The sequence below is a fragment of the Rhynchophorus ferrugineus genome, unplaced genomic scaffold, assembly GCF_030347505.1.
Source record: "Rhynchophorus ferrugineus isolate W39M unplaced genomic scaffold, kcgeb_rfMv2 rfM8, whole genome shotgun sequence".
Classification (NCBI taxonomy): Eukaryota; Metazoa; Arthropoda; class Insecta; order Coleoptera; family Curculionidae; genus Rhynchophorus; species Rhynchophorus ferrugineus.
Window position 1 is genome coordinate 37,978,570 of NW_027472587.1, and position 20,082 is coordinate 37,998,651.

General features: G+C 32.2%; 2 protein-coding genes across 8 annotated transcripts in view; one reads left to right on the forward strand and one right to left on the reverse strand.

The window, feature by feature from the left end:
- ITP (Ion transport peptide) overlaps positions 1-13,831 on the forward strand; it is a 53,990-nt gene extending 40,159 nt beyond the window's left edge. For 4 of the 7 annotated variants that reach the window (XM_076412103.1, XM_076412105.1, XM_076412104.1 and 1 more), the window contains exons 2-4: positions 9,502-9,788; positions 13,341-13,461; positions 13,718-13,831. In XM_076412103.1, coding sequence (XP_076268218.1) covers positions 9,502-9,788; positions 13,341-13,461 — 408 coding nt within the window. In that variant the 3' untranslated portion in view covers positions 13,718-13,831. The other 3 variants (XM_076412108.1, XM_076412109.1, XM_076412110.1) reach the window with 3 other exon arrangements.
- Positions 13,832-17,261: 3,430 nt separating this feature from the next.
- On the reverse strand, positions 17,262-19,510 carry LOC143201203 (calcium-independent phospholipase A2-gamma). Its single transcript, XM_076412111.1, has 6 exons — positions 19,096-19,510; positions 18,895-19,035; positions 18,366-18,845; positions 18,124-18,315; positions 17,848-18,073; positions 17,262-17,742 (listed from the first exon to the last, which is right to left on the reverse strand). Exons 1-6 carry the CDS (start codon positions 19,363-19,365, stop codon positions 17,489-17,491), a joined length of 1,563 nt encoding a protein of 520 aa, XP_076268226.1. The 5' UTR covers positions 19,366-19,510; the 3' UTR covers positions 17,262-17,488.
- Between the last annotated feature and the right edge of the window lie 572 nt (positions 19,511-20,082).

A 20,082-nucleotide genomic window follows, 5' to 3' on the forward strand; every position in this document is an offset into this window, starting at 1 on the left:
CGACGGTATATCAAAAGATGATGCAAAACAAAATTGATTTGTCATTGAATCGGCACCGGAGTTTCAGACGATGACATTCTCTAACCAAAAGTGTCAGAAAAAAATTAATAAACATATATAGATTCGGACAGGTTTTTAATTAAAACTAAAGTATATTTTCTGCGTCATGTCTTAGAATAGCCAATAATCCTCAGGCGCAGGCAACAGTGCAAAAATATATTAATTGACATGTAACTAAAGTCTTAATATTATTTCATTCCGTTCTAATCTACACATAATATCTCAAGGATAGTTTTTTTTTTGAAAGAATTGCGTTTTAAGGTTATTATATATGTATGTAGTCTAATTAGTAAGATAGTGGCACATTACATTAAACTTTCAGTGATAGTTATTTTGTTAATAGTTAGTATTAATATTCGAAATTATTTTTAGCATTAGTATAATAATGAAGAAGAAAAAACGTTTTAAAACAGTACGATACACATACATCCACAATAATATGATATGTTGTGTCTGTACGTACTCAAAAATAATCTGTTATGTCTATACCTATATATTATTCAATAATCAAAATAATTAAAATCAATATTGGCAACAATACATTATATTTAACATCAAAAATCAAGTGTAACAGATAATTACGTTATTATTATACTGAATCATAGCAAAAATACTGAAATAAATAGTAGAAATGCAAATATTTAAGAGAATTAGATTAACAGTATTAGGCATGCATGAAAATAGTCTAAAATCAAATAAAATATAGTTAACAAATATCACTGTCATATAATATTTTTATATAAATAGTAAAATTATACTTAATTAGTTAATAATTAAGTATCATATATCATATTATAAATAAATAAGTGAATATAAGAACGTAACTCAAAATGTTAGAAAATTAAGATACATTATCCACAATATGGTGATTTTAACAAGAAAATAGTCATAAATCAGTTAAAACTGAAGTAGAATATGATTTATAAATATTACTGACCTAACATAACACAATTAAATTAATTAAATCAGTAAATTCAATCAAAATTAAATAATAATCATATGACTGGAATAATATTACAAATATAGTGAAAACATTTTTTATTTTAATGTAAAATTTTCCAAAAATAAGGTAAATTGTAGTTTATAACGACCAGTGTCATATTATTATTATTGTTATCATATTGAATAATATCATATCAACTACATAATCAGTAAGATAAATATTAGAACTGAATCTAAAAAAAACGCACCTTTAAATATTAAAATAATCCATAGAGAATATGTTGTTTTCCACACAAAACAGTTAAAACTGAAGCAACATATAGTTAATAAATATCACTGACCTAACTTATCACGATTATTTTAAACGACAACATAGTAAATAGATAAATATCACCCCATTACTTTCAAAAATGGGAATAGATACTTGACACCTGTTACGATCTCAATTAAGAATGAATATTTTTTCAATTGCAGCGAACTAATATTATCTAATAAATATTGGTATTAACCGTATCTAGTTGATAAGAAAAATGTGAATCGAAAATGTAAAATTAAAAATAACAGCTGTTATTGACGAGTAACTGAATGCAATACATCGAGAGCATACCGTCCAGTACTTTGTATACACATACAGTATATAAGGGGTTGTTTTTTGTTCACGTTGCCCGTAAATAAAGCTATAAAAATTATATGTTATTGTGATCCGCGAGTCTCAATGCGTGGCTGATTGGACTCCGGTCGATTTCTTCTCCGTGTTCGCAGAGGTCCTGCCGTCCGAACACCGCTGGGTGGTCTGCAGCTGATGAAATCATAATTTCGGTTTTGCGCTGGTCGCTGATGGCTCGTTATCTTTAATTTGCGAGAGCCGTACAGAGTGGGCGAGGTCACCACCTAGCCCCTCCATCCCCCATTCGATTTTTTACATGTGGACGTGATGGGATCCTTATAATTTTAGAAAGGCGATCGTCATCCTCATAGCTTGACGTAGAGGCAGCGGCTCGTTGCGCTAAACCATGTGGACCGCGGATGTAGTACTGATAATTATTTAAGTATGGTATATTTAAACAATCGATATCTGGTGATATTCCTAAATTCCGCACAAATGACTTTTCAATTACACGTGACGCGTCACATCAATCACACTTTATTTATTATCTAGGCAAATATTTGTTACGAGCTTAATAGGTTATGTGTTGATGTATTATATTGATCGAGATATTAAGCGATGCTAAACATTAAAGGTCAATTAATCACACAAAAAACGAAAGCTATTATAATGGAAAGGAACCACCTACAGGAACTGGACACTTACCGAATGTTAATTAGATCTGGATATTTATACGAAGTAGTGGACGAAACTGGAATTAATTAAATTAATCGTAAGAAGAGTTCAAAAAGCTTCTTCTTTCGTTCTTTTTTAATTAATGTTTCGATATAGTCCTTATGAACAGTTTTATTTTTTAACATTATTATTAAACCAAATAAACCCTAAAAATAAATATTTTCTATTGAAATTCGAATAATTTTGAATTTGATTTTTAATGTTTCAGGACTTGTTACTTTGTTATGCAAACTCTTTCTTTGTTGGCGGAAAAGTTCTTGCTACTTATTGTTGATCTAAGAATATTTTACGTGACTATATTATTGAAGAATTGAATTTTGATACTTCGTCGTTACGATCTCAGATTTTTAGTAAAAGTTATTTTGTAACACAACATTGAATTAGAGGTCCATAACCAAGTTTTCGCTACAGAATTTTGTTAGAGGCATCATAAAAAGAAACATAGTATATTAATACACTAAAACTTGTCACTATCTCAAAATAACTCAAAATTTCAATTCATCAATAGTTTATGTAATTTGTTAACTAAAAACTAAAAAAAAACTAACAATACTGTAGGATGCATCTTAAAACTCGAAAACTGTTAATAAAGCAAATGAATAACACTATGCAGGCACTATTAGACGAAATTCTTCAGGAAAATGGTAAATAATTGCAACATTTATGATATTTATTATATATACATTTCAGATTTCTACAATTCTTATGTGCTAAATGTCACACTACTTGGTCAGCGCAATATTCTTAAAAACGGAGCCAAAGATTTCACTTAGTGTTAAAATATGTAGGTCTCGAATGCGGACAACCATATTTTACTAGTAATTCGCAAATATGTGGATTCTCCAGACCTGTTGAAAAAGTCTGCACGATTCCGAAAAAAAACCGCGATATTTTCTCCTAGGGCCGAGACACACAACGAATTTAAATGACGATGCGTCTGGAGCTTCGTAATCGGGATTCGTTTCGAGCTATAAACGACAAGCCTCCATTAATCTTGCATTAATGATTCGAAAGAAGGCGAGACGGCCGATGACGAGGCTGCTAAGCCCTTCGTTGGAACACGGTGACGTGTTTTTCACCACGTACTCGTGCCGGAGGACCCGTGATCGGATGGCCGTACACAGTTGTTGCACAACGCGTTCGGAAAAACGACTACTACCACCACAAAACGTAAACGGTTACGAATATTACATAATTGATCGATCGAATCAATGTAGGCTACGACGATAAACTTTCGATTGTTTTTATTTTACCGAAACACGAACCACCTACGAGATAACTAGTAAATTAATTCAGATGAGCGACTAGATCTCTTGCTTTGCTATGGTTTTGATGATCAACGCATGTCGAGCTTCTTTTTGTAGTCGGTTACGTGTTATGTTACTAGTAAACACTATTATGTTGGAATTTTATGTTTATTTTACTGGGGTTTCTTAAGAATTTCATACGTCCTTTCAATAACTAGGGATAACTTAGTTACTTATTGAGCGTGCTGTCGTTACAATCTATATTTCGTAAGTTCTTTGCAACCGGTATCATCGACAGATATAAAGTGTTGTCTATGTCTGCAACTTTTGAACAAATTATAATCGGAATGAACAATGTTTAGTGAATATGATTTGGCAACATAACAGGTCAATTGAAAAAACAGTCCCCGGCCTGACACATAGATGCGCTACTAGAATTAAATCCATATGTTTTTTAGTTAGCTCTAACTCTCACAAGATGCGTGTATAAATTTGACAGCGGTCGGATCATTACTTTGTGAATTATCGCATTTTGAGTAAAGCAATTTTGTTATTGTGAAAAAAATTGATAAAAAGGAATTTCGCCTGTTGATAAAATATTGTTTTTTGAAAGGAAAAAATACGGTTGAAGTCCTGGCCCAGGAAAATCAACCATGAATGAGTACCGAAGACGATGAACGCAGTAGACGCCCAAAGGAGGTTGTTACCGACGAAAACATTAAAAAATCCACAAAATGATTTTAAATGACCGTAAATTGAAATTGAATGAAATAGCAGACACTCTAAAGATATCAACTGAACGTGTACATCATATCATTCACGAATATTTAGGTATATGAAAGCTCTGTGCAAATTGGATGCCGCACGAGCTCACTTTTGACCAAAAACAACGACGAGTTGTTGATTCCAGCCAACGAAAAGGTGATCGCCGAAATCGAGGCAAAAAACAAATCGTACTACAAAGTTGGAGGGTCACTATAATCAGTGTACCACCCTTGAAGCGAATTATGTTGAATGATCAAAACTAATTTTGCCAAAAAAATGTGTTTTACTAGACGGGGACTTTTTAATTGACCTGTTATTTCTGGTCCTATTGTATGCAAGTATCAGAAAACATGTTATGTTAATTGTTTATTCCGTCTTTCTCCATGTACGAATTCCTTTGATTTTTTCTATCCGTATGCTTCCCATATACTCTTTTCCTATCTCGCGTTCAATACTGAATCCACTGATTTCATTCTTACTTCTCATCCTGTCCATCTTTGTTGCGTTCCCGACTCTTTTGAAGTATTTTAATTCTGTGACATGTATCTTTCTTTTATCTATCTTTGACAGTACCATTGCTATTTATGTTTCTCCATTTCTGGCAATAATTTCTATCTCAACAATATCGATGCTTTCCTAAAGGCGATATTTTTTCCAAAAAAAAATCAGATTCCTCGAAATGAAATATATCGATCGACACTATTTACATCCTAATATTGATTTGTCTTGTCAAGTAACAGAATCAATAAACAGCCGCGAGGATAGCGCGCCAAAAATATCTTTCATCATCTTGCCCTTGACGAAGACGTAAAAAAACAAAAACGCATTATAGTTGTTTTTTCTTCGTGTTACTCTAGCTATACTATCGAATCGTTCGAAATCGGATCGATTGCCGTACGGCGAAAATTGCATCATGCTCTCAGGTGACTAGATCCTGTTTGAAATTAACGCGCTCACCACCTTTCCATTTCAGAGGCATGACTCGTTTTAAAAACATGCGATGCCGTCCGTGTGTTTCGAAGGGCGTCGCGTTCACGGAGAACGTTTTTTTTCTCATTCGGTTTTCGGTTCTGAGAATCGTATCTGTCTATCAGAGACCGACTGGCGAGCGTTTTTACGACCTTCTCGGATACACAAGATGACAGTGCGACGCGGAGGGGAGACCACAGGTGGGAAAAAAGCCACGGTTCTAATTTTAGGCCTACAGACACACCCCTACAAATACAGGTGGCATTCTAGGAAGTAAAATCACCAGTAACAGTTAACTAACAACTCGAACAGGGCCGTAACACGTCGAATTCCGATTGGTGCAGAGAAAGTCCGATGTCTTACTTTTTATTCCTGCCATGAGATATACGCAACTATCGCGTGAGCATTCGTCATTTCGACAAATTAGAGGTATCCTTGTGCACTAATTTTATTCATAAACAAAATAAATCTACGAAATTGTTATGGTGATAACTGAAATAATTTTCTTGTCAGCGTAACCTAAGCTAAGTACTCAATTCTTGTACGATAATACAGGTCTCCAGAAAAAAGAGCGTTTTGTGGCCTAATTCTTATGTTTTTTGGTATCATTTCTCCATTTCTTTGTTCAAATTGTTATTCATATACATCTCCCTAATTTTATGGAAAATAATCAAGTTGGAAATGAAGAAAATGTACTTTAGACTCACTAAGCGACTCAAAAACCTCCCTTAAAAGCAATCCACCCTCCTTTATGAGGATCTGTCACGACCGTCATGAATTATGGTAATATATTACAGAATTATGGAATACACGTCAGCTTCTGAGCGGTTTGGAAACATTTTAAAATCGCCGTTTATATTTCAATTGACAAAGAACCAATTCCAACTTCTTGTAGGTTTCTTTGAGATGTGTTTTCCCATACATGTACATGAAAAGACGCCATTATGCGGTATCATTGGATCTTCTTGAAATATTTTCCATATTATTTTCGATTTCGGCATACCAAAAATACCTAGAAATCAGTTCAAAGTACTCAAACAGTTGTTTGTTGCAGACCTGTATAATTTTGTACATTACCAAAGTTTAGCATTAAAAATAGTATTCAGCAAAATACTAAAAATATCAAGACAACTTTCCAACATTCAATTATTTTCGGAATTAAACCGATTTCTGTGACGTGATGGATAGATATCTGACCATTCCTGGGAAAGTCTCAGAAAGTCAAAACAATAATCAATGATTATTCTAATCAATTTGGGACATTTGTGTCAAAACATATATGCGAAAAGGTTTTTCAAAATTGATACTGAACAGACTGTAACAGTTGACTGCTCTAAAGTGCTCACTCTAAAAGAGCTAGGACATCTCACAAGCTAAAAGAACTTTATGAAATGTTGATATTGAAATAGATAAAAGCCTAATATATGGATTACAGAGATTACTGTTAACCAAACGCGAGTAACAAGTACCATAGAACTGCCTGAAAGTTTTTTCTTTTAATTTACTTTCTTCGGCTTAATAGACAACAACTGATGTTATACTTAAATGGTTTACTTTAAATTCAGTAGAAATTTTCTGTGAACATTAAATTGCACTGTGAACGCCTTTTAAAAAAACCACAATGATTTTTTCAAATCGTCGCCATGTTACATAAATTATTTCCAAAGCCCAGGCTATAGCGACCTTATCACTTACTAATCGAGATTTCTTTTGTAATCGCAAAACGTCCATAAATATATCTTAAAAAAGTCTACATTTTCATTTCATTCATAATTTTTTATCCAAGTCCTTAAATTTAGACCTCTAAATGAAAAGATCCCCTTAATGAGGCTCTGTATTCGAAAAATAAATACACAAACAAAACGTTCTAAGCCAGAATCCAACGAAACAACAAAAAAGCAAATCAACTAAAACAGAGTTAAAACGAATCGTCGGCCATACGGACCTGTAAATCGGTCGGTAAGGGAAATGGCAACCGTTTTCCATTTTCAGAAAGAAACTGGTGTTTATGATATAATAACTCACAAAGTTGAGTGGCTTACGACTGCCAATCGTCGATCTGAAACGGGAGGTGTGTCGTGACACAGGGCCGGACTGTGCGTGTAAATTATGCAAATTAATTACTTCTTTTTGTTTTCGAAAAAAAATATGCGTGACGAATCCGTCGGGTGATTGTTAATTTGGTTATTTTTGTGACAGTATATATTTTTTGCCCGGTTATATAAAAACTTTTCGATTATACTAAAAAATAAAATTGCTTTTTTTATTGAAAATTAATGGGAATTATTTTTTGCATTAACACGAAACTTATTGTGAATGACATCATCTACAAACAATCATAAACATTTATTGACAATTATGTCGTTCAAGTTTTGTCAATAAATCTTGGAATTATAATATTTTATAATTACTTATCGGGATTTTTCTTTAATTAATTGCAGTTATACTCGCAAAATCGGAGCTTAAGTGAAATGGTAACCATTTATCATTTTCAGCGTGTTCAATTATTATCTAAAAAATGGACATAAAAGAACTGGGATATTTTGACTTTGGTCGATTTTCACCTTAAATAATGAATTGAAAATATGTGTCAAAAATAAATTAATAGAAATTAATACAAAATAACATTTAATATATAAAAATATATTCATAAAAATACATAAAAATGTGCTATTTGGCGAATTAAAATTTAGGGAAAATATCGTAAAATGGAAAAGGTTAGATTTGGCATCGTAGTAATGTATAATTTTATTAATAATTGACAGATGAGAATGCTTTCTGTCTCCCTCTATCATATACATAAATGAACGTTGTGTATTATGTATTTAAGCACTTTATGACAGAAAGAAATTCTCTATAGGAAAGTTGTAAATATTCGGGTTATACTTAAGTCATAAAAGTAATTCTAAAAATATTTTTGATATGAAAAATAAATTGAATTAATAATGATATAAAATATGATTTAAATATATCAAAGTCAATATTTAAATATATTGCGGGTTGCATATATCTAAAAAATCAAATTTTATCAATTAAATCAATCAAAATGTCTATTTCTATTATATTGATTGCCAAAACAACTGGACTACCTCAACACTAATTTTGAAAAAGAAACTAGTGTTTATGATGTAATAATTCACCAAGTTGAGTGGTCTTCGACTGCCAATAGTCGATCTGAAACGGGAGGTGTGTCGTGACCCAGGGCCGGACTTTGTAGTTAAATTATGCAAATTAAGTACTTGCTCTTTTAAGTAGAAACATCCACGAAACGAATGAATTTGGTCAGTTTTGCAATAATAATGTATATAATATTGAATTAATTAGCAAATTAATATTTTAATTTCTGTAAGCAATGATTTATATTAGTCCATTCAAACATACATATTATCAGTTATCAAAAATAAAAATATATCATTACCATTCTAATTGTTTTTAATATATGTATTGACATATAATCTCACCAAAATACACAGTCACAATATTTGTAACTACACCAATCATACTGGCTATAAATAAATTATGTGGAACTACAATACAGTAAATTTTAACAAGTGGTGCCATCTAATGTACGAAACGTATATCAATTGCCATACAAGCACCTAAAAGTTTCATTTCGTTTTATTGCACCACTATTTGCTATCCCATTTAAAGTCTCTGACACTCCATCAACCCATTCGTGTAACTGATAATTCCTGTCATGATTTTTAATAACGAACAACTACCGCTTACGTCAGTGATGGGAAAATTGTTTTAGTTTTTTTCCACTTCCAAGTAGACGAATCAAATTCGCAATGCTGTTTTTTATCGATAGTAATAGTTCTAATAACTGTCTTAATTGATTTAATAACATTAATTATGTTAAGTGACCAGTAAACTTCTGATGCAATTTTGAATAGTATTAATAAGGTCGCGCTACTTATATTGTTGAATAGTGTTGAAAGGTTTATAGTAGTTTGTTGATAACCGACGGCATCAGTTGATTTGGAATTAAGTAAGGCGTTGAGGTTATTTCATGCTAAAATATTATATTTAGTTGGGTGCATGTTTATTTTTAACTTGTGTTGGTGAATTGGTGAAGGTGCACGATTTTCGCGAAATAAAAAACGTACCTTCGGAAATGTAATTGGAATTTGATCGTTTCCCTCGATAATTTTTTAACCGTGTCCCTTGTTCCAGATGAGTCAGCGATCGCAGAGTCAGCGCGGAAGCGGCATTAGGGCGGTGTGGACTTGCCTGGCCATCGCGCTAGTGGTGCAAGCCGTATACGCCAACAGCCCCTGGAGGGGTGAGCGTGGTGTCGAAAGGGGTGTCGGGCCGCTACTAACCCACCACCTAACCAAGCGGTCATTCTTCGATATTCAATGTAAAGGTGTTTACGACAAGAGCATCTTCGCCAGACTGGACAGGATCTGTGAAGATTGCTACAGCCTGTTCAGGGAGCCACAGATTCACTCTCTATGCATGTAAGTTTTCACATCAGTCAACATCGACTATTCAAAGCTCTACTTTCTATCTCTAAAATGAAAAGCCGCAACGCGTTAATCCAGGAAAATCTATATATAGCCCGATTCTTTAATAAACTAAATCAACAATTTAAATGAAACAATGCAAGTAAAAATAAGAAAACAGTGCAAAAACACTTACCAAGCACATCTATCCCTCGATGAAAGTTTGGCGTTACCAAAAAGACATTTCAAAAAATATAGCACATAACCTAACTATTTATTTCATTGTCACGGTTCCTCCATATATTATCGTCTTAACTTCGATTATAACTGGGACAAAACACCGACATATATCAGAGAAAAAAGATAAAATATTCCACTTTAATTATAAATGATAAAATTTCAATTTAACTCACGTTTATATATGATAATTTGATAAGATTATATGATTTGTTCTGTCAGAAAAGATACATTAAAATAAATTAAAAATACATTAAAAAAACCTTTTCTTAAATTTAGTTACTATTCGAATAAAAACAGAAGACCTCTAAGTTACTGTCCAGAGTTGTTGATCATCTCGTGAATAAATTCAGTATCCTCCTCTAGTTTTTCTACAAATACTGAGCCTGCGCAGGCCGATCAGCCTCTTATCTACCATCGTTGAATGATTCTACGTCTTGACGCGTCGAAAAGTGTATAAATTTGTTGCTGGTGTTTTTAAACTAATTTTGCTTCCCTCACATACTGCTCAGTAAAACGGAATGGCTTGAGAATGGCCACGGCAAGAAAATTATGCAGAAAACGGGTTCTTCTTCTTCTGATATCGCTGTTTTGTCTATTTTTCTGATATTTTCTGGATGCAACTACTCAAGCCAAACTGAAATAGAATCTAAATATGTGAGAAATATAAATATTCCTAGAAATCTTCCACATTTTCAGATGAAAAAAAGAAAAAAAATCCAAACTGCTATCAGACATGTTAGCTAGGAAGCAACAAAGCCTCAAACAACATCGATACCGATAAGACAAAGTGCCAATTGTCATCAAGACAATTGAACATCAATTCAGTTAGAAGACTACAAAAGGTCCAAACTGCAATGAAATATTAAGCCCGCTAGGGCACAAATAAAGATTCAAGCAACAATTGAACGCAACAAAAGTCTCAGGGCTGAATTAGAAATTTTATTTGACATCTTTACAAGAATAGTGACATTTTAACACTTTCAAATATAATATTTAAAAAATACTGGCAATATTTTCTCAGAAAATGGCAACAATTCAGAGTACACCAAAAACCAGATCTTTAGTATCATTCAAAGGTTTTCTAACCATTCCTAATAAATATCATATATTAGTAAATTAACTAAATAATATATTAGTAATTTATTAGTAAATGCTTCTTCAGAAGGCCTTCTATAATCTTGATCATAGAAATTGATCTTATTCAATTCAAAAGATCGTTTTAGGAACGGTCTATGAGGAATTCGTGCACTTTTTATTCGATGGACATATCCAAATCACAAATGGGCTCTGATTGGTTGATTATTGCATCTTAAACGAATTACTTCAATTCTAATATGATATCTGAGAGACAGATGTAGAATTTGTTTTATGTGTCACATTTAAAAGAGTTTGAAAGCTTACAGATGTCAGACTTTAACGATGTCTAAGTCTCAGAACCATACAGAAGGATTGGAAAGATAAACGTTCGAAACTCCCTCTTTTCGCACCATTTTAGAGGCGCAACAGATCAAAGCAAAAATATTATATTTTACATTGTAGCATAGTAAATTTAGTGGGTTTTTATCCAGCAAATCACTAATCATAATTGATTAAGAATCGATAGACGCTACTTACGGTTTTCTTGAAACTCAACCTCAAACTTATTTCGTTGTGAATGTCAACAGTAAGGTCACTGTCTTTCAGACCGAAAGTTGGCAACGCCAAACAGGAGATTTAGGATGAACGCTGGCCAAACTTCATCAGGATGGCGCTAAAAGACTGCCATTTCACAAACACTAACTTCTCGATTCAATTTTCTTTTCAATTGATTCCACAGAATAATTTTAAATGCGACAGTCGTATAACAAGTTGCGGAACGGTAATGAACCTGAGACCATCATACAAATATCCAAACTTATCGTACGTCTCCAATAACATAAACATTTACATATATAAATAAATATATGTGTAACCACATAACCACAAATTTGTAGTGTATCGATATAAATACTGTGAACAGGATTTATTGTGATATAAGCGATTTGAGGCTAACAACCGGAAAGACCATGAGTTAAAACTGCAACGATCGACATGTATGACGTTCCATGTAATACTTGATGTTTTACTGGAAACTTATTAGCATTTTTATATGCCGAATATAAATAGAACTATTACTGTTTCTAGGAAAACCGACATAATACCGTCCACGATTCTAAACTAATAATAAGTGTTAACGGATGCACCCAAGTTGCAGCAAAAAAATGCAAATTCTGATCCTTGTTCGTAATAAATGAAGTGGAAATTCGTTAATAACTATATAATTGAGACCAAGCCGGCAACAACACGCAACAATTAACTTCATGATTTATACATTAAATCATCAGACGTCAAGACGAAAAAAAAACAACCTGATTGACGTTTTAGGTTGTTGCAGCTGTGTCTTCTCGGGCTTGTCGACTCTCTTCTTTTTTAGTCCGCGACATCTCCATAGAGTGTGTCATTAGCATATCGTCAAAAACGTGCAAAACATTCGACTTTTCGGGGCCGTCACCATTTGAATAACACGTACGCCCAATTCCATTTAAAAGCGAAAATGATTCACGCTTAACAAAACGCGGCGACAGCGAGTTTTTTCGCTTTTGTTTTATATTACCAACCGTTAAAAAAATAAAACGCACTCTCTGTCACGGCCTTACGGCGAATTCAACCGGAACGGTACGAACCGGTTCCGAATACTTCTCGCGTTTTTCACCTGTCAACTTCTGGACAATTGATTTTTACACCAGTCAGTGTAAATAATATCATAATCTTATTCATTCATCGGGAAATACTACTAAACGTTCAAGAAATTATCGGAATGAATCGGTTAAGGCATAATTTCAGTCTGTTTATTAATTTAAAAAATGTTATAAGTAGAATCATAAGACATCGCTTCCTAGAAGTAAGCATAAAATTACCCAGAGCATTTGATTTCCAAGAAAAATTGTCTCACTACAAACTATTTGACATTTTATGTCAGTCATAGTCAACTTCGATTATAAGAGTCGGCTTTTTTGTTAGTTATAAGAAATTATTATATATACATAATTATATTATATAAATTATTATCTTTTTTTCGTTGAGTTCAACGAAATATCCAGTTTATGACGCAAAATTACCCGGATCCTTTTATTTCCAGGAAGTATTGTTTTGCAAAAAAATATTTCAAGGGATGCCCTGAACTGTTTATTTTTTTGATAATTTTCTAATCTTTGTAAACTCATAAACCGAATTTGTTTATTTACAAAAATTGTTATAGTTAAAAACATAGCTTACAATATAAAATTACCCAGATCGTTTAATTTCCAGGAAAAATTGTTTCACAACAGACTATTTCAAGGGCTGCCTTGAAACGTTACAGCTCTCTGACGAAATGGAACAGATTCAAAGTTGGATAAAACAAGTGCACGGGGCAGAACCCGTGGTTTAGGTACATAAAAAATCAATCCCGTCGATTGTCTTTTGTCTAACCCTATTAATCAACTAACCTATTGTGATCGTCGCTCATTAACATGTTCACCTAACACCTCAAATCAACTAACAACTTTAAAATGCATAAATTCGAATGTTCGTCCATTCTTACTTGGTTGTAGTGTGGCGTCCTGTCTCAACATCATTAACGTCTACGTCTAATCGTGACATAAGGTATATATTAGTTGGCTAATGTGTATTTTCTTTTTGTGTAGGTCAAAGTGTTTCACCACCCGCTACTTCGATGGTTGTGTCGAGTCCCTACTATTGAACGAGGATATGCCCAAATTTAGAAAAATGATTGAATATTTAGCAAAATAAAAAAACAAGCAGCATGGAGCGGAATCTCTTATGTCCTCATATTCTAGTCCAGTACACTCACCATTATTTAAGATAATTAATATATTAAGTAAGTTTTAGGAATATTACTCTCTCTACTTGATTTGGTCTTTCGTTGTTTATTTATTTATTTATTATATACATACATATATACAATTTAACTCAGTGGACTCTATATTCAGTATTCACATATTAGTCTAACAATAATTAAAAGCCAAGTCAAGCCAAAGAAAGTAGGATCCCTTGTTATGGATTTATTTTTTTACATCGAGTACATCACATAAACACACACACGCGCAAGTATTAAACGTTTCAAAGATCTGATAATAGTAATCTCAATATTGTTGGATTTGAATTTTTTGTTGTTGAATTCACGCGTTCACGTGTGGCTGGATCTGTTCAACAACAAACGAATTAAGATAGATCTGAACAAATAAATTTCGATGCTCTCCTGATATTTATAAGATTTAAATTATTTATTGTATTGTTGAGATTATTTTTTAGTTTTAAGATTTAATTTTAGTCACGTAGATATTGCATAGAGAATGTTCTACTTAAAAAAATGTATAGACAATATAGATAAAATTTTTAGTACAATATTTTCTGTGCAATATTCATTACATTCCTTGTATCAGTATTGTTAATAGTAAATCAAATCAAGGGGTGAAATCCACATTTCTGTAAATACTTCGCAACGGTGATTGTATAATAGTCAAAAAACTATATGTTGTAATTGTTTTTTTCTACACATTTATTACATTTTGAAAAACCAAACTCTCAATTTAGCTCAAAGACATACGTTACGTAAAATGGCAGCTCCGCGAAAATTTTCACTTATTTGAAAATAAACCAAAAATTCTGATGGTCAACTATTGTTTTATTTACCTTGTTTAATTTCCTGCAATTTATCCACCCAAGATGTATAACACCATATATAGCCCGTCTAATACAACAGCCAATATATGTCATTAAAATTTATGACGTCCGCACTTTGCAATGTTCGTCACAAAAGAACATTTAGTTTATAACATTTGCCGGTTTCTAACCTGCAATTATTACCACTAATATTTTGAAGAATTTTGTAAACATTTGGCAACGTCTCCCACTAGTCCCAACACAAATCAAATTTTATAAGCTGATTCGATTAAAAGTGCATCTTTATCCCTTTTAACTAGGATAAAATGAGAAAGAACAATCCTCTACGAGTTTATGTTACAACGTTATATCGTGCGATTAATACGACCCTGTGTATCAAAGGAACATCTCTATGTTTATATTAAGACTAATTGGTGTCATGAGACGTCTAAACATAGGGGTTTGGTTTATGTTTGTATTTAATACTTCAATGTCGTTTTGTATCATCATTCAACAGGTCACCTCTTCTTTCCATAATATAAAATAGATTTTAAAATAAAATAAAAATTCTTGTTACTCTAAACCTTTCACATTTCATAACTTCAAGTTACATTTAAATTTGTAGAAAGTAAAAAGAATGACAGTTGAATAATCAAAGAAATCAAATTTCTTTATTTCACGTATTTATAAATGTTATATTAATTCCCAACTTTTTTATCTATCTCTCTTAAAAACTGTCCATTTTATAAACATTTCCTCTAATTATTGATATTATAAAATATTCCCATCATTCATAAATAGACGACACTGCGTAACATCTTTGACGTCAACTATAAGAGATTATGATGTAAAGAGAGGATGATTTGATAAATATACTGCTGTTTTTATAATCACGATACAGTGAAAATAATTTTCATAAAAATTGCTAAGAAAATCAATATTTGACTTACCCATATGTTAATGATATTCAAAGAATCGATATTTGTGATTCATCTCAGGCGCAAAGTGAAACAACATTTTTTTGAAACGACTCAACTGTTGATGTCAAGTCCGAAGATAATCAGAGAAAGAATTTCGGTGTTTCCTGTTAATCATTATTGTCCACTATGACAGCATGCAAGGCCTTCTATTATCACGGTCCTGTTCGGCTCTATCCTCTCGCTATTGACAAAATGCTATCACCGATAACTGTCTCTTCATGAAATTAATAGAAATTATATTAATAAGTTACTAAATTTTATATACATAGACTACTGTCAAAAATGGATTTTAGAATTTGTAGAGAATTTTCTTTCAATCCCCAAAACAAATGAAACAATAAAACAAAATAATAAACAATAAACTCAACTAAATATTCATAATAATGAGTCTAAAAGTTATCCAGGAAAGAAAAAAAAGATATAAATGAATTAAGGTAATGCTTGGAACGTGCACATATACTATACATCTTCTATTTTCATGAGAGAATATGATTCTTAGGAAACAGGATTATGTCTGCCAATTAAAAGACCACAAGATTATTAAGGTTCGTGCAAATTACGTGACATATTAAAATGTATTTATAATGCATAATTTGAAACAATAAGGTCGACTTTTTCTTATTAAATCCCACAATCAATAACATCCCATGTTATTGATGGTGCCGATATCTTACTAGACAAAATATACTTGATTTGTAAATAAGCGTTGTAATCGTTTGAATTCGCCGCTTTTATTATTATCAACTATAAAAAGTTTTAATATAAAGTAATGAGGGTATATTTTGCTTCTGTAATTCCGGAAAAGAAAAGGTACAGCGCAGGCCCATCAAAAAGTGTGTACATATGGTGGTAAGCACTTAAGTGAACGCCAGTGTCAGAGTTCTTTTGCTCACTTTGATTCTGGAAATTTCATGTTAAATATGAACCTCGTCCTGAACAGCCAATCGTTGAAGATATTTAAAATATCGAGGTAAAGCGGGATATTTCATCTCTTATCATCACTATGTAACTAAACATTGGAACACAAAATGAAATCAAGCTACTTTCCTACACAGGCGATGAATAGTGGATTACCTACGACAATAATATCGAAGTCCGAAGAAGCTTCACAAAGTATTGAAGCCAAATAAGTCTTGGTAGGATTGGAAAAGAAAGAATTAAATAAAATCATTAGTTGTTGGCAGATCTAAAACGAATAAAAAAATTATTCGATAAAGGAGGCATTGTCTTCCGTTACGACAACGCTAGACCACACACTGAGCAAAAATTGAAGATTTGATGCATGCACCTTATAGCCCTTGTCCTGTCCAACTGCCACTTGTTCCTATATCTGTAAAACTCTCTTGATGGTGTAAAGACGCTTTCTAAAGAATTTCACTCATTAGTATTTGACATTTACATAAACCAAAATGCTCTGAGAAACACGAAATTGTTTTTCCCCAGCCCGGAACATATATTTTATTTTGTTTTCATTATGTAATTTATTTTTTGAGCGAGATATAAATAGTGTTTTCCGATTTCGTATTTTCCAACAATAAGAAAATCTCGGAAAGAGTGGGCTTATTTCTTAAATGAAACTCGTAACTCTCACTGGCATATTTATTTTTAGCACTTCATATGAACTATGATGTAGGAATAATAAATTACCAATAATTTATTTACGATTGGAATTACTGTGGTGAATGGGTATTTAAGGTGAAATCTGTTTGCAAATATATGACTAGAAACAGATAAACATCGCGCTGACTAATAATACCTGAGTAGTTTTAATAAATATCAATGGACCTTTTTTATTTTCTTTATTATTATTTCCTAAAAACCGATGATCTCTCTGTTCAGCCGAATTTTCTCCTTTATCTTCTGAGTAAGGGGCTTTTTCAACAGCAAAGTCTTCGCCGCTTCGTGGAACTTGTCCTCGTTTCTTCTCAAATACATAAGGGCGTCTCTTTTTAACTGCTCGTGCTTTTTCTGGTCCGTCTCGACCATGCCGATCATCTCGCTCAGGTAGGGATTGAAACGATAATACACGTTTTCTGGTAACAGGTCGCTTAACATCACGTGTACAGCTGTAAAATAGTATTTAATCGAAGTAATTTTAGATATGATGTATGTATATATGATGTAGACATAGATGTACATTTGCAAATAGATTTCAATTTAATATTACACACCTTCAGTATCAGTAGCACTGTCTAAAATTTTATAAAACTTATTAGTCCAAGAAGTGCCCATGGAACCTGTATCGGGTAACTGTGAAAGTTTCAAGACCTCTGTAGGATTTGGTACAGTTCTTCCTGTGCCAAAAGACATAACACACTGTATGGGTGTATCTGGCCACAAAAGTTTAGCTTCATGTATTGCTATTGCTGTAGGATTATTGACTAGGATACCCCCATCCTAAAAGTGACCATTTCAGAAAAAAGTAATGGTTAAAAAACACAATCTACCTGATGTATAAAGTTTCCCATTTTGAATTCCTCAAAATAGGTGGGAGCTGCTGCAGAAGCCCTAGCCGCTTGCCACACTTCCCTCTCATGGGTACCCATGTAATAAGACTGAAATTTCCATGGCAAACTATAATTTCTAAACACATAAGCCTGAACTTGTGACTGATTTACTATAGCAGAGACTACACACAACTGAAAGATCACTTTAATATTTGTATTAAACCAACCACTACTTAACATACCTTTGGTGTCTTGATGTTTCGTGATGTTGATATTAGTATATCAGTGCCTAAATAATCTTTAAGTTTCTTCTCCCAGAGAACAGTATCATAATATGCATGTGTTAACATTAAATTACCTGTACCCCAGAGTGGAGATTGTTTAAATATTTCTTGACTTAAAGCTTCATACCTTGCTATAATATCTTCCAATTTTCTTAAATGTATTCCAATTGAAAATGTTAATATAGCTCCAGTGCTTACACCACAAATAAAATCAAATAGCTCATAAGTCCTTTGACCCGTCAATTCTTCCAGTTTCTTTAACATCTCCAGAACAAGGACTCCTCTAATGCCTCCACCATCTATGGAAAGAATTCTAACACCTTTACCAGGTATGGGGTCAATGTAACCCAGCATAGTTAGCGCTTCTCTAATTGGACTTAGTGTATTTCTCTGTTGGATTTTAAGTCTCTTTTTCAGCAGAACTCTAATAGCTCCATGCTATGAAATAATGTCACTAACAATATACCAAAGAATATTCATTATATACCTTGATTGCAACATTTCTAACTTCTGGATAGTTTTTTAAATAATGAATTAATGACTGGACCAATTCTAGGATGACCTCTTCATTTGAAGATGAATCAATTAAATTTAATAGGTGATTAACATTATAAGCAATATCTAAAGGCTGCAACATACACAACAAAAGAGTAAATTCGATTTATTCATTTTCAAATTTCATTCTCACCTGAGATTCAGATGATACATTGCTTTTTTTCCAAACTTTTTTGTTTTTATTGTTTTTATCATGCTCTTGTTTAAAGGTAGTATTATAAATATTTTGAAGAGACTCTTGTATTAAATAGGCTTTTCTCTCGCCTATTTTAAGATATTCGTTCAAATCAATAGTTTGGGGTAATTTCCCTAATATCTGTTGAAAATTAGAGGGTAAGGACTTGTCATTAGAAACTTTAGTTACTGTGTTTTTAAATGTATTTAAAAATCTCCAGGAATTCATTCTTTCGTAAAAATCCAGACAACATATACTTTACTATAATTAAACACTTTTGGTTGGGTTAAAATTGTTTTAAAACTTGCAACATCTTAATCATCATAATCTAATTACGATATTAATCATTCGATACAGACATGTTTGTAAACATAAATTACGTCAGGGTAAATGTCAAGATACGTCAACATAATTTGTTATTCTCTTAACGTCAGACAGTACCAATGTGAAATATTCAAAATTTTAACGGATACAGTATCAAAATTCTTTACATAATTTCTTATTAACTTTAATACTTTGTCAATGATAACTTGTAAATGTTTTAATCACAATATATAATAAATAATCATTAATAATATTCTGGCAATTTTGTAAAAAATGAGAAGTTGTATGGTTAAGGACCATCATAGAAAAAACAAATAATTGTGGGAAAAACGCATATATCAAATCAAAATAAACAATATTTCTTTCTCTAAACGAAAAAAGTTGAATTTATTATGATTTGGGATTTTAAAAGATATGTATAAAAATTAGAATATAGTTTTTAATTACATCAAAAAAAAAATTATTTCATTTTAATATAGCTGTAAAACTATTTTTTTAGAGAATAACGTTGGCCAAATATTAAGTTGCTAAGCTAATTAAATTAATTAGTTGTATAAATATTAAAAAAACATGATATATCAATCTTATACAGCACCTAATATTATTTTTAGGATTAAGACA

Bases quoted from the DNA above. Each gene is read 5' to 3' on its own strand.
- LOC143201203 (XM_076412111.1), bottom strand. From the start codon at position 19,365: ATGAATTCCTGGAGATTTTTAAATACATTTAAAAACACAGTAACTAAA. The intron at 18,846-18,894 runs GTATATAATGAA...ATTATTTCATAG, and splicing joins TTAGAAATGTTGCAATCAAG to CATGGAGCTATTAGAGTTCT. The intron at 18,316-18,365 runs GTATGTTAAGTA...GTGATCTTTCAG, and splicing joins GAAACATCAAGACACCAAAG to TTGTGTGTAGTCTCTGCTAT.